This window comes from Pelecanus crispus, chromosome 1 (genome assembly GCF_030463565.1).
Source record: "Pelecanus crispus isolate bPelCri1 chromosome 1, bPelCri1.pri, whole genome shotgun sequence".
NCBI classification, from domain to species: Eukaryota; Metazoa; Chordata; class Aves; order Pelecaniformes; family Pelecanidae; genus Pelecanus; species Pelecanus crispus.
This window is the reverse complement of record NC_134643.1, coordinates 107,082,044-107,096,767: the sequence shown is the minus strand read 5'-3', so window position 1 is coordinate 107,096,767 and position 14,724 is coordinate 107,082,044. Positions and strand designations below refer to the sequence as shown.

Below are 14,724 nucleotides of genomic sequence, written 5' to 3'. Positions count from 1 at the left end.
GAAAGAAATACTTTTTTCCTTGTTAATGTATTGACCTGGGCAACTAGCTAGGTTTATATATACTGACTTTTATGTGATTAGTGTCTGGGATTTCAGTAAAGTCACATGTAGACTTTGGAGGGGATTGCTTTGATTGGTTTGATCTAGAAGTGCTAGTATTGTTTAGATTTGCTTACATTATAGATGTGCATCTGAATGAAATCATGTGATTTAATATTAAGTTGTTTAATTCAGAAGTTCCTGATGAATCTCATGAGGAAGATGCAAGTGCTGAAGAACTGAAAGCTACAGATGAAACTACAGAGACAACAGAAGCAAGTATGTATCGGTACTGTTTCAAATGTATGAAGAAATAGAGAATGAAAAATGAAATTCCAAATATAAACTCAGTATGCATAATTTAACTTCTGTGACCATTTATAATGTCTTCTAAAATAAGCTATAATTATTAATGCTGTGACTTATTTTCCCCAATATTTTTGTTAGCCGTATCAGATAAATCTGGTCCTGAGCATTCTGGAATCGAACCAGAAGAAAATGGCCCCAGTGTTGATGCTGTCAATGTAGAGGAGGAAGCTTCCTGTGAAAGAAGTGTGAATCAAGAAATTTCAAGTCAAAGTACTGAATCCACTGCCAACTCGCTTGCTGCAACCGATGAACCTCAGCCACACCCAGAATCCTCAGGTCTTGCAACTCCAGACGAGTCCTCTACGAGGACCTCAGCTCTCCAAGAAACTGATGATAGTGATGATGATCCTGTTCTGATCCCAGGGGCAAGGTATCGAGGAGGACCAGGACACAGGTAGGGGACTGCTTATCTCTGCTATTGCTTGGCAAAATGCATTTTTTTGAATGGAAGATCTAGAAACCCATATCTCATATCCTTAATTAAAGTAAGTTATTCTTTGACAACTAGCCAAGAGCTTGATGGCTGAGTCTAATTTGCCTATATGTAAGATATGTATAGCTATATTTTCCCTCCTAGCCAGCCAAGCTCCTACAGATCTAGTACCTGTTTGTGCTTATTTCTTGCCTGCTGAATACCCCAGTGATAAATATTTGCAGTTCATTTTTTATTATTCTCCCTGTAGTCATAAGTATAGAAAGTTCCTAAATTTGTGCACAGGGACCTACATTTTCTTTCAACTGTACTTTAGGTGTTCTTACTTTGGCAAAGCAAGAGCTTTTAACTGTTGTTGTTCAGCAATGCTGTGTTTGTCTGTAGTACATACATTTTTCATTCTTACTTCTTTTTCTCTGAAGGATAAACTCTGTAATCCTTTTGTTTTTGTTGGTTATTGAATATCAGTATGTACAGCAGTAAAAAAAAAGGTAGATTACTAGTTGTCATTATTAAAAGACGCATTTAGTAAGCTTTGTGTATTTTTTTTCTTGTAAAATATAAACAGCTGTACATACTTGTTTGATCATTCAGTAAACTTAGCCCCCAGTTTGGTATTGCTGATTTAATACCTTTGTTCACTAATTTAAATTATTGGACCTTTTAAAAGCTGTAATAATTATTTAAGCAACATCTCTATTGTTAGACTTGAGAAAATACCTTTTTTACTTGTTTTAGATGTTATCTAACCTAGTGTCAGATGCCTTAGCTTTACTCCTATCCTGTTCAAAGGCAGCATTATCTTGCTATTAGTTTCTTATGCTAGCAATGCAAATTCTTTACAGGAAGCATTACAATATGTATTCATTAAGAAATCAGAAAGAATTTAATAGTTGTGTATAGAAAAGGTTTTGAATAATTTGCAGTTAAAAAAAAAGTCATAAGCTACCACAATGTCAGTAGTGACAAAAAGAAGTCAGTGGTTGCTTATTACATAGCATGAGTAATTCTGCTCACTAAATGACAGGTTTTATGAAAAAGCCAATATATACAGATTCTGTCTTCATCCATTAGCTTTCCATGCAATACTAAGTAACGGTAGATAAATACCTAATGGCAGAAATAGTTTCCACTGCAAAGCTGATGTTCATTACGATCTAGTGATTGAAGAGCAAGCTGTGAAAAGCCCTGCAATTTTAATCCCATTTGTGTTTTCGAGCAGGATTCTTAGCTTCTCTTCATGCACTTTATGTTGTCTCTACGATGTAATAGTTTTTGTAGTAGTGTAATAAGGACACTTCCAGGTATCATATAGCTGTTACAATTTCCCACTAGTGGGGACACCTTAAATGAAGTTACACTTCATCTGACATGCTTTTTTTCCTTCTTTGTGTGCTGCATGATTTCTTCCTGTAGCAGTTTAAATTTATCATATAGGAAAGATCATTCAACTAAATTAATTATATAATTAAAATTCTTTATGTAATCCCCTCCTCCCTTATTCCTTCCCCAAATAAAATCTGACAAAAGTTGTGTAGTCGATACCGGTTTAGGATTGCCTCCAGGCTTTCATTACTCAGGTTTAATGCCTGACCAATTCATTTTGTTCTGCTTTTGTGTGTGTGCAAGCAGTGAAGTTTTCTAGTTTAACTTCTGAGCAGTCAGCTATACGTTTATATTGCGTTCCTTCCTATTCTTCTGGTTTTAGGAGTTTCTAAATGCCCTCTGAGATACTGAAGTAAGACATCGTATGTGTGCTCAAAGGAATTTGGATTTCCAGAGAGAAAGCAGGCACTGGTGGTCTTAAGGGCTAGCTATAATCATAGAATCATAGAATCGTTTAGGTTGGAAAAGACCTTTAAGATCATCCAGTCCAAACATTAACCTACACTACTAAGTCCACACTAAACCAGTCAAGGGTAGACTAGACTAAACCATGTCCCGAAGTGCCACATCTACCCGTTTTTTGAACACTTCCAGGGATGGGGACTCCACCACCTCTCTGGGCAGCCGGTTCCAATGCTTGACCACCCTTTCCGTGAAGAAATTTTTCCTAATTTCTAACCTAAACCTCCCCTGGTGCAGCTTGAGCCCATTTCCTCTCGTCCTATCACTAACTACATGGGAGAAGAGACCAACACCCACAACACCCACCTCACTACAACCTCCTTTCAGGTAGTTGTAGAGAGCGATAAGGTCTATAAGCCCTCTTAGTATTTATACCTCATACGAAATAGAGTGAAAGGAACTGGAAATCCTCTCTACTAGTACTACAACAGTTGTCAGAGCATATAATCCCTTTCATAAACTGATCAAATTTATATAAAACCCCCCAGGCCCCTTAACTAGTGGGAAGTTACCTCAAAACACTGCTGCTATAATAGGTATAAATTGATTAAAATTGGTCATTTTGTTTTGTGCTAACATACTGTTTTGATTGAAATAATTTTTTCTTGCCCAGTGCTTATCACTTGAATGATGTTCATCCTGTCCATTTTCAGCTTTTGTGTCACTAAATTGAGAGTGCCAAGTTTTTCTCACTCTTAGTAAAAATTTGTGATTTTTTTGCCATCATGCTGATTCCTGTCTGTGCTCCTCCATGTTCCACTTCTTTTCTCAATATGGTAGACCAGAATTATGCACACTGCACTGTTTGGATTTTGCTAGGATTAATGGTGTGACTATTACTCTTGGTCTGGAGAAGATTCTCTGAGACACAAGTGAGCTGTGGTTATATCCTTCTCCTCTCTTGCTTATGGCTGTCTCATAGTGGTGGCTTGTGGTCAGACACAAGATTAGTTAGTATACTGAAGTCTTTCCTACTTTGTCATTTCTAATTAATGTGTTCTTATCTTTCGCCAGAAGGAAGCTCAGAAGTGTATGACTGTCAATTTTATACTACTGAATTTCTACCCACCTCTTTTTCTCAAGGTCCTACAGTCCCCCCTATATTCATAAAGTTACCCAACCTTGTGTCCTCAATGCACTGCATGAGTACATTCCTACATTTTGCTCAAAAACTATTAGCAATATATTAAACAAAATTGCCTGCAAGACTGGTGCTTAACTCCACCAGTATGCTTCCTATAGGCTTATGTTTTCTCTTTTCTCACTTAGTAAATTGTGTTACCTAACAATTCCTTTACTAAATCTCATTTTCTCAAGTCTATCTAATAATTTAGTTTCCAATGTGTCATCCTGTAAGATAATTAATGGCATTAATATAGAAGTAGTAAAGTACATTTTTCTCTCTAGACTATCTAGGGGGGAGTTGCTTTGGGGCTTTTTTGTTTGGGGTTTGGGTTTTTTTTTTTTTTTCTTTTCTTTCTGGAGAAGGTTGTAAGACTAGCCTGCAATAACCTACCTTTTGTGAACCTATTTTATGCAGTGGCAAAAAAAAATGCTTATTTCTAATTTTTCTCTAGGACAAAAAGTAAAAAAGAGGCTGCAGCCTTCTGAAACAGAATGCTAAAAGCTGTTTGATTAATAAGCCTTTTCCAGTATATAGCATTACTACAACAAATTTTAGGTTTCTTTAGGTTGTGTTTTTTATATACCTAATAACTAGCTATTATTTATATTGAGGGGAAACTATGCAGTTGGGGAAATGAAGACAAAGGAAACTGTCTCAGAGTCATTCTCCTACTGTAAAGTGCAACTTTCTCCACTGAGAAAGGAAGGGTAGACTTCTGATTCTGTACTCTGAAATCATGATCTTAAACTTCCTCTTAAGGAAAAGAAGTGGCAGAAATACCCTTTTGATAGCTCTGTTGACAGTACCTGCAGTTAAATAAATGGAGAGCTTCCTGCTGCATCAACTCTGCTGGTCTCAGTTTAGTTTTAGTAAGATGGATGTAGATTTCAGATTTATGAGTAGAATGTTGGCCATTTTGCAAACCTAATGTTTACAGAGCTTCAATTATTTGAATTTTGTTTGGGTACAAATCCAACTTTTAACGTTTTCAAACCGAGGATTGGGTGGTCTTCTCTCTCTTACATAATCTAAGAATAGGCACAAGGGATATAATATTTTTTTTGTGGATACTTGTAAATCTCAAAACATAATGAGGATAGATAGTTTCTCACCAACTAACCTGAAATTGAACTGTCAGGCAAGACTATGCAACAGATACAGAAACACGAAGTTTGCACCTGCTTTAATATTTTGAAAAGGACTTAGAATAGTAGCAGCAAAATGTGTAGAAATAGCATGATCCTTTGCTTGATAAATTAGCTAAGACAGCTGAATGTTGGCTAGGACTCAGCTAGGAATAGTTTTGATATAGAAGGACATTTCTTTGAAAGAAACAATTGAGAATGTGACATTTGACTTTTTTCTGTAGCCACTGAGCATCACTATAGGAAAGGTGAAGATCAGTGACTAAAAGAAGCTAAATAGTAATTTAATTTTTTTATTGTCATTGGGCTAGTCAATACATGCTCTTTTTAACAAAATTTATAAGGAACTGTACAGAATATTTCTAAATTTAAAAAAATGAAACCTGTTTTGTCCAGCAGAGCAGTTTAGCTAGATACTCAACAGAGAAAATAACCTGGGCATTTTAGGGAATCCACAAGAAAAGATCCCTTCTCTTGCAAATATGAGGAGATATGCAGGTTTTTCAGTCTTGAAGTATGCACATTGCATATCTTCTTTAAAACTTACTAGGTCCAGCAAATTTAGTTGGAACAGAGATAGATAATATGGCTTGCCTTAGCACCGTCCTTTGTAATCTGTGGGGGAAAAAAAAATCTCTGCAAAATGTATGTTCTTCATGCACAGAGAGTGCAGTTTTAATGGATTGATCTTAATTTTCACAAATGAGTCAAAACAACTCTCTGAGGACTGCTTTCCTACTTAAATGACCGAATTAATTTTGTTTGGACTTCGACAGAAGCTTATCTATGAGCAGAGGCTAAGCCTGAAAAATGTTAAACTACTAGGTTAAAACTTCAAACAAATATGAATGTAAAATGGAAATGATTATGCAGCTGCTTTCACTTCTGCTATGATCTATGAGGAATTACTGCATTTTATAAGATCAACTTTATGTACTGTTACGTAATCTGAAAACTCTTGCTGAAATCAAAGTAGTCTCATATACTAACACATTGAGGAGAAGGAGTCTTCTCAGTTGGAATATGTAGAGCACATTTTGTAATAGATGCTAACCTTTTACAAACCTGATACCCGGCATTTTTGAATGACTTCAGTTGTTGTTCCCTTTACTAGATATAATATCAGAGGAACAGCGATAGGTGATAGAATAATGAGGTAATTAATTATTTTCTTCCTCCCCTCCTCCTTTTTACTGCTGTATAATGGATTTATCAGGTTCTTGTTTTTCATATCTAACTGGCATTTTAAGAATTGCTATACTTTAAATGCTATGAATTACAGAGCATATTGCTTGAGTTATATTTAGCTGCATGTATTGCATGGAAATTGAAAAGAAATGGCAGTGTATATGTTTAACAACCTATTAACCTTTTTATTGTGTGCCATAGAAATTAATGGAATTTGAAAAGTGTGTAGTTTGTGAAAAGCAAATACCTTTTTTTATTCAGCTGCTGAGGAACGTGTTACATTTGCATGTGCCACTGCTGACTTGCTTTGTCTGGCAGTAGAGAACACCCAGTTCTGGACAAAAATATAAGAATACATGTGTCAAAGACTCTTTATATTTTTTTGCCTGAACAAGGTTATGGAGCTGAGCATAATTATTAAAGCTGTATTTGATAATGCATATTTAGCAAGATACATGCTAAATCTTATAACTATTTCTTTTAATGAAGTTAAATGAAAAAGTCATTTGATCTCATATTCCTCATTTAAATACTTGACTGAATTAATTGTAAGAATATATAAGGCAATTTGGGCAATTGTGTTTGGCCACATGCTGTAAGAGGGAGAAACTCTCTACTGTGATTTAATGCCAAAGGCTATATACAGGGGAAATGGCACAAAATAATTCTAATGATGAAAATTAACATCTTGGTTTTGTGTGGCTGGAAAGGAAAAGACTCAGGATGTGGTTTCATAAAAGACTTAGGCTGAGTCCTACATTATAAATGCCTACAGGAAAATAGTGCAGACGTGTATTTCTTTGTCTTATATTCCAATCTTAGCCGCAGTTGGAATACATGGATTTAACTCGGCAACTTTCTTAAAGGTTCAGTCATCTGTGTATCTTGTACTTTAAATTTCACAATAGGCATTCTTTCTCTAATAAGCATGCTTACCATGGAGTTCTTCAGCTCTTCAGCACAGCCCATGGAAATATTTGTTTCATATTGCTATAAACTTAATATAAAAATGAATGATGCATTCAACATAGAATTTTTTATCAGTATATTTTTCTCTTGCTTTTTATAGTCATTCTGCAGCATATCAGATGAAAATTTAAAAATGTTTTGTAGCTGAGAACAGTTGAAACATTGATTGTGTTGGAAGGTCGGGAAATGACTTAGGAGTGCATTACAGTAGACATTTCTTTTTATATGATCAGCAGTGAAATAACTTGGGCTTTACAGTAATCAGAGTCCTGTTAACATGATGGTTTTGCCCTTGTTTTTGAACTATCTTAATGCTTGAAATTTGACAGCAGTAGTAAATCTCTTCCATAGGCTTCTAAAGGAACATGGTTATTTGGTAATTGAAATCAGAAATATAATCAAATCTTGGTATTTAGAAAAGGGATCTATTTTAATATGGTGGTTGTGGGTTAACCCCGGCAGGCAGCTCAGCCCCATGCAGCTGCTCGGCCATTCTCCCCCAGTGGGATGGGGAGAAAATCGGAAAGGTAAAATAGTGAGAGAACTTGTGGGTTGAGGTAAAGACCAGTACAATGGCTTATTAATTAGTCACCTTCCTGAGCTGGATTTGACTTTGGTGATGATAGCCAGCTTGTTAAGACATGCGGTTACAGTTCTTGGGCAGGAGCATGGTAGCTGGCAGGTGGATTACTCTACACGGTCAGTGAAGAAATGACCATAAGGCATCAGAGAAATAGGTTCTAAATTAATGGTTATAAGCCTTAGGTTCCCTGCAGTTGTTTTGGATAGGAAAAATAGTTCAAATGAGAAGATGGCAACAAGAGGGGAGGGGAAAAATAAGAGCAGAAGAGAAGGAACCAGGGTTTCTGGTACTTAGCAAAAAGAGTCAATGTTTGTCTGAGTGTAAGTAAATTTGGAAAATTAAGAAGTGACAAAAATCCTTAATACTGGAGGAATCCATACTGAGCTCAATACTCAATACAGAGCTGAGACAAGAGGGATGGAAAAAGGAAGCAAGTACACGTGCACTTTACAGCCAACTGCTGCAGCCTAGCTCAGGAGATAATCGGTCTGCGATAAAGGTGTTTGCAGGAAGCAGGGTTATCTAGGGTACCAGAGTAATTTTAAGGCAGCAGCTACATCTGCACCTCTAGTGGAACAAAGTTTGTAGCAGAGTTCCTGTAGATTGTTTACAGATTCAGTTAATGGATAATTGTTCAGTTTTCCCTCTTTTGAAAAACACATTAATTTTCACTGTCTCTCTTTCTAACTAGTAGATGAGCATAGTTGTTTTTAAAACATGCTGGTTAGCCAGAAATTGTTGAGTAACGTAGATTGGGAACTGAGGTTTGCAGCTCTCTCAGAAAAAAATTTTTTTTTGACGAGCAATACGTGACTTATTGTGCTTTAAGAAACAAGCTAGTTATTTAATTGTGCAAATTGCATAGAATACCATTTAAAAAATTCCTTATTACACTTCAGAATTTCTAAACATACAGAAAATGCCCTATGTGACAATTTTTTTTTTAAGGCTTAACGTACACGTTTACATCTTTTCCATTTCTCTATATGTATAATACATAGCTGTGGATCAGTCTGCATCACAGTTTTTTTGTGGGTTTGGGTTTTGTTTTTTTTCTTTTGAACCTATGTTTAATTGAAAGAATATAATGGCTTCACTTCTAAATCCCTATTCCACTAATCTAGGGCTTAATTTAAACAGGCTTTTGATAATTAATGTTTACAACAATCAACTTTGAAGACTTCAAACCTGGCTGATCATAAGGGGAAGTTGTGCTCTGGTTCATGTCTATATTCTTACTTTTGGAAGTAATATTTAAAAATTACCTTTCCACAAGGCACACTCCATTGAAGTAATGGAAGTACCATACATCATCTTGGGCTCAGTCTTACTAAGACTACACACACCAACTTTATTGTAAGATATTGCACTAAGGTACCACAAAATTCGGCAAAACATTCTTAAAAAGACTTTATACCTGCAGACCAGACAATAGCACTGAATTAGTCTAAAGTCAGAGTGCTACCTACAGTGTAAGGGCATAACTAAAACAAAGTTTGGTTTCATTGGCTTTACAAGACATAACATTTTCTGTACCATAAATTTAATAACATTAATCTATATCCAACATTTCTCAGGCATCTTCATTATTTGATGCCTGAATGTGAATACATAACTAATACCACTATAAATTGATGGAGTTGCCTGAGGAGTGCCTACACAATATGCATAAATTTCATTATCTAACATTTTGTGCTTGGAAGAGTACACAGTTTGGAAGGGAAGCAGCAGCTCACAGTCAGGCTTAGTTTAGGCCGAACTTAGGAACAGTACGAATTGCATAGTGCACTTCTGTATCTGCTGATGCTTTGAGTGATTAGGCTACTAAATTTATGTTGGCCCAGACAGGAATTGCTTATCACAAATACAAATGAAAATTAAAAAGCCACGAAAACAAATATGTTGGATTTTTAAATTGTTTTTTGTGTGACTTAAAAAAATTATAGAAAATCTGTAGTTACAGAAAAGTAATACCTCTCAGAGAGAATCCTTTTCCCTGTAATGTTCTCTGTTCTGAAATGTCATTAGATTGGGCTCATATTTATCTTTTGTGGAGAAGACTTGTCTCTGCCAGGTTCCTGCTTTTAGCAGTATGTTACTGGAGTGCCCGATAACAGTATCACAGTTACAGCCATGAGTGGTTGGCTGCATTCTCCCTGTTGAAGGTAATCATTGACTCTACAAGATAACTAAATATCAATCCATTCATGCCTTTTAAAATAAGAGGCAAAACCAGGATTTTAAATTCAGAGCTGAATTTAGTTGAAAGACAGTTTTTACCAAAAGTTGCTTCTGTGCTTCTGCTTTTATTTAAAAATTCTGGCTGCTGAATAGTCTTGAGGTTTTTTTTGTAATGTCTGCATTCAAGCCTAGGGGAATTTAGAGGAGGAGATTAATGTTTCTAGAGAAGCTAAGATGAAAAATCATGCAATAAACTACTTCGGGTTACCAATCAGTTACTTTAATACCATCTTCTAATCCCAAGACTGGTCACTGCTATCTAGCAAGTAACCCTTCTGGAAGAGCTAGACAAGTCTACTGCTTTGTCAATCCTAATGATGTTTAACTTTTAAGCTTTTTCACTGCACATCTTTTATTAATTAATTAATGTGGATAAATACACTGAAAATACAAACAGCGGTCATAGTAAGTTATATGTGTAAGGCTAGCACACAGGCTTCTGAAACCAAAAGGGTCTTACGGTGCTGAAGAGCTGTGTGTGCTGTTTCCAAAGCTGCGTGATCACTGATGGGGTTGGTCGCAGAGCAGTTGTTATTACAAGATTCTTGCTTTTACTTTCTCACACAAAACCCATTGTTTTTAAAAACAAGTACAAAACCAAATATATACAAATAACTGTTTAAAGGTTCTGTAAGTGTTTTAGGTAGCCTATCATATACATGCCACCCTTCTTTTTCCTTCACATAGAAGTAAACTGGTGAGGAGAATAATTCTGTGATCTTTAAAGCACAGTAAATAAAGATATATATCTCTTTATAATAACGATATATAAATAAAGGGCTTCTTTTTTTTCTCCATTGTATGAAGACTTTGTGAAGAATCCTCTTAAATCTGTTGAAGATTAAAGCTGAGACTCCATATATTATAAGGACTAACTAACAAATGCAGTATATTTATTTAGTGTAATATAAGAAGGAGAAAATAGAAAATTGCCTAGATATGAGATTTTGAGGGAATAGAAAACTCTCACAAAGGAAGCAGTAGTAGTCTTTTTTTTCTGGGATTGTTTGCTAGACAACTTCTAAGAAATGTGTTATAGTCCACTGTTAAGTGGATCTACTGGCTAGTGCTTACAAATCTCTTCTAGTTTCTATAAAAAATAAGTATTAGAATAGCTTTTAAAAGCTTAGCTGTATTAGATGATCTGTCTTAGTATGACAGTTTGTGGTTTGCTTTTTTTTTTAAAAAAAAAAACCAAACAAAACACAAACCCGAAAAAGATCTGTATTAATGCCTCACTACTTGCATTCATTTTTCTTCTTTGCCTAGCTGTAGGGTAACATTTACTTTACATTAATTTTTTTGGTCCAGCTTTCTCCTATGACACCAATGAAACAAAAAGCTAAGCAGACCAATGGCCGAGAGAATTAGTCATGAGAGAGATCTGGTGGATTTTCTTTCTGGAAAAGAGGACTTGTTGCAAGAGTCTCCAGGATCAGTGACTAAAACACCATACCACATTACTTGTGGACAAATTCAGGTTACTAGCTTTCTGGTAGCAGTGTACTGAGGTTGCAAATATATTCAGTTCTAGCTGTAATACTTTGACTTCTTGCATTCTGCTAAAATCTGTACCTGTTCCTTCTTGAGAGTGACATTCCCCTTGGACAGTGTTCAGGACCTCAAAGCTAATAGCAGCCCTGGCAGGGAATAAAAGAAGAAAAAGAATTAGGTGCAGGTGCTTGGATATGACAGTTTGCTTATAGCTGGAATTACGGGGATCTGCAAACTTAAGAGCTAAGCAGGAAAAGTTTGGCACCAGGGTCTTTTCACAGATTAATCAAAAAGTAGATTCCTGGAATTAAACATTGACAAAATGAAATATATAATTTAGCTAATTTTTCTCTGTTACTCTAGGAAATCTTCAGCTTTATCCCTCACTGCTAACATATGGGATAGTTGCTACAATAATTGATCTCAAATCATCTCTTGCCTTAGTAGGAACTTTTTTAAAGCTGTCTAAATCTTGAAGCTTGTCATACAGAAATAGTGAAGACAAATACATTTAACAAAATTTTGTGGAAAAAACCAAATCACACTGGAAGGTGTGCTAGGTCCTTAGTAACTTTTTACATTTTAAAAACTCCTGTCATAGATTTTTCACTTCGGAATTTTGCTACCTCATTATGGGTGGAGGATATCTTGAGCACTGCAAAATAAAATAGCATGTGAATTTTGCCAACAGCTGAAGTTTGTTCTTCAGAGAGGGAGTAAAATGTTGCATCACTTGACATTCCACTGTCTTGCATGCTATTCTTGTTCTAAGCCAGGATGGAAAAAATTAAAGTCTGTAATTTTACATTTGGGATATTGTTGATGTCTGTTCCAAACTTATGGAGAGTGCATTTGAGTGCCTAATTACTATTTTATAGTCCTTTTTGATAGCCCATTTCAGTGTTTAGAGATGGACTTTCAGTAGTGTTCTCTTTGTCTGCAATTTATAGACGATCTGCTGTTGCCCGCATTCAGGAGCTCTTCAGAAGGAGGAAAGAAAGAAAAGAAATGGAAGAACTGGAAACGTTGAATATTAGACGTCCTTTAATAAAGATGGTTTATAAAGGTCATCGGAACTCCCGAACAATGGTACAAAGTCTTTGTCTGTTTTGGGAACTGTAGAGATTTTATGTACTGAATCAGTATAGCTGCCACACTGATGTGCTTGCCAAAAAGGTTATTGTAATGTATTGTAAGCACTTTTTCTTGTATGTTCAGTAGGAAGCCATATAATTTGCTCTAAATGAAAATTAAAATTAGTGTGACTCATATGTCACCATGTTAGGCATTTAAGTTTTCTTGATTTTAAGGCTGTCTCCCCTTAACTTCCTTTGAAATCTTGGGTATTTTTCTTAACTTTTTCATTTTGTCTGTCAGCTTAAGTGGTATAAAATGTGCCTACCTTCAAAATTAAGATTTAATCCTCACTTTCCTTTCCAAGCTCTTTAAAGGTAAAGATTAAATAATGATTTTGAACAGCTTGGAAGGGAAAGTGAGGAATAAATCATTATTTTGAAGAGCTTTGACATCTCTGAATTAAAAAGAGGAAATAGTGCTAGTTATTGAATCATAATCTAACTACTAGATATTCTGTCTTTTTCATACAAAATACTGTGTTTTAAGAAAAATGCAGTTACTGTGTTTGTAAAGCAGTGGTGCATGAGAAACTGTTTCCTTGCTATTTCTTTTTTTGATTTTTACAGTATTTTGAAGATGTGAAGTTCTGAGTACTAGGTTGTATTTTGTAGGAGTAGCAGGTGTATTATTTTGCAGATGATCTGAGGAGTAGTCCCTCTACCTCCAAAAGCAATTTTCTAGAGTTTGTGTGAATGGCTTTGATTACGCTGGGGGAAAAGGCTTCAGTGAAAGCACGTTTCAGTCTACATAAGCAACAAGGCTTAGAATAAACTTCAATTAATGACAAGGAGTTTTGCACTGTATTTCAGAAATTAATTTTAATTGCTCAAAACCCTGTTAGTTTAAAAGTCATAGCATCCAGCACTTTGTAGTTAGGTGATATTAAAACTAAGACCTAAGTGGTCTTAATTCAGTCTCCATCTGCATATATCTTATTATACAGATTATTTCATGGATTTTGTTGTTTGGTTTCTTTGGGATGTGGGTTGATGTTTTTGCTTTTGTTTCCCGTGAGCACCTATGTTGAGGAATGCACACAACAGAAGATGATGTGATTTTTCCCTGTCAGCTTCTGTGGTGGCAAACTTCATTTTAATTATTTTTTTGATTGATAGCCTCTTTCCTGCAAGATGAGGGCTCATGGTATTTCCCTTTTAAATTTGTGAAGGAGACAGCTTAGAGATGTCTTGTTTCCTACACACCTGAGCAACCCAGGGATAAAGTTGTGTTGTCAACTACATGAAGATAAACTATTTTGATACATAGATATATATATAAGGAGAATGAATTAAAGTTATGCAGGCAAATTGAATAGTTCTGGTACTTCCTTACTTTTGAGAACTTAATTTGGCAATCTTACAATTTTTTTAATAAGCATATTTTAAGTGTGATTCTTGTACTGTTAGAAAGCAAAAGATAAGTAGCATTATATTGATGTTTGCTTGCAACATTGGCAGGGTTGGAACGTTTTTAGGTCCAGCATGCAGATCCCTGCCATGTCACATCTCTAATGATGTCATTAGAGTAGTGGGTGTTACTATTTTTTTTCATGAAACAGACCTGAAAGGATGGCAGCAGGGGGTGACATGGTAGTGGAATGATGGAGGGTGGGATTTCTTGTTTCTCTTTAGCTCTTGGAGGAAAAAAATGCTGTTGTGAGACCCAAATTCCTTTCTTTTTCTTCAGATTGCATCTTCTGCCACATGCCTTCAGTTCTGTGTCTCTCCTGTCTCTTCCTCACTATTTTTCCATCCAGTCCTGGTCTTACCTCCTTTCATATATATGCCATTCTTCCTCTATTCCACTCACCCCAAGTCTTGAGTCCCCCTTTTAAAATATTGACTTTAAAAAAACTTGTCCTCAGTAGAGCATCTGTGTGTACCTAATAAATGGGATAAGTTGTATATGCATACAGTAGAATAGAGTGTGTATATGAGTTTGAAACCAAAATTTTTAAATGTGAATTTCAATTCTGTTGATTTATGTCTGGCTAAAATTAGGTTTTATGAATATTAGAAATGTAAAATCGGCAGTTAGTTAAGAGAATACAAAGGAAGCAGGAAGAAGTCGTAAGTGAGAATTAAAATATGAAGTTACTTATTACTGGAGATAATTTAGATGTACTTATAACAGGATAATGAAAAATATATAG

At 35.5% G+C, this 14,724-nt stretch overlaps 1 protein-coding gene across 2 annotated transcripts in view; it reads left to right on the top strand.

Annotated features, from left to right (window-relative positions):
- Positions 1 to 14,724, top strand: part of DCAF6 (DDB1 and CUL4 associated factor 6) — a 92,708-nt gene that overhangs the window by 68,989 nt on the left and 8,995 nt on the right. For both annotated transcript variants that reach the window (XM_075709462.1, XM_075709455.1), the window contains 4 exons: positions 235 to 318; positions 487 to 802; positions 6,075 to 6,116; positions 12,386 to 12,524. In XM_075709462.1, coding sequence (XP_075565577.1) covers positions 235 to 318; positions 487 to 802; positions 6,075 to 6,116; positions 12,386 to 12,524 — 581 coding nt within the window. The remainder of the gene's footprint in view (positions 1 to 234; positions 319 to 486; positions 803 to 6,074; positions 6,117 to 12,385; positions 12,525 to 14,724) is intronic.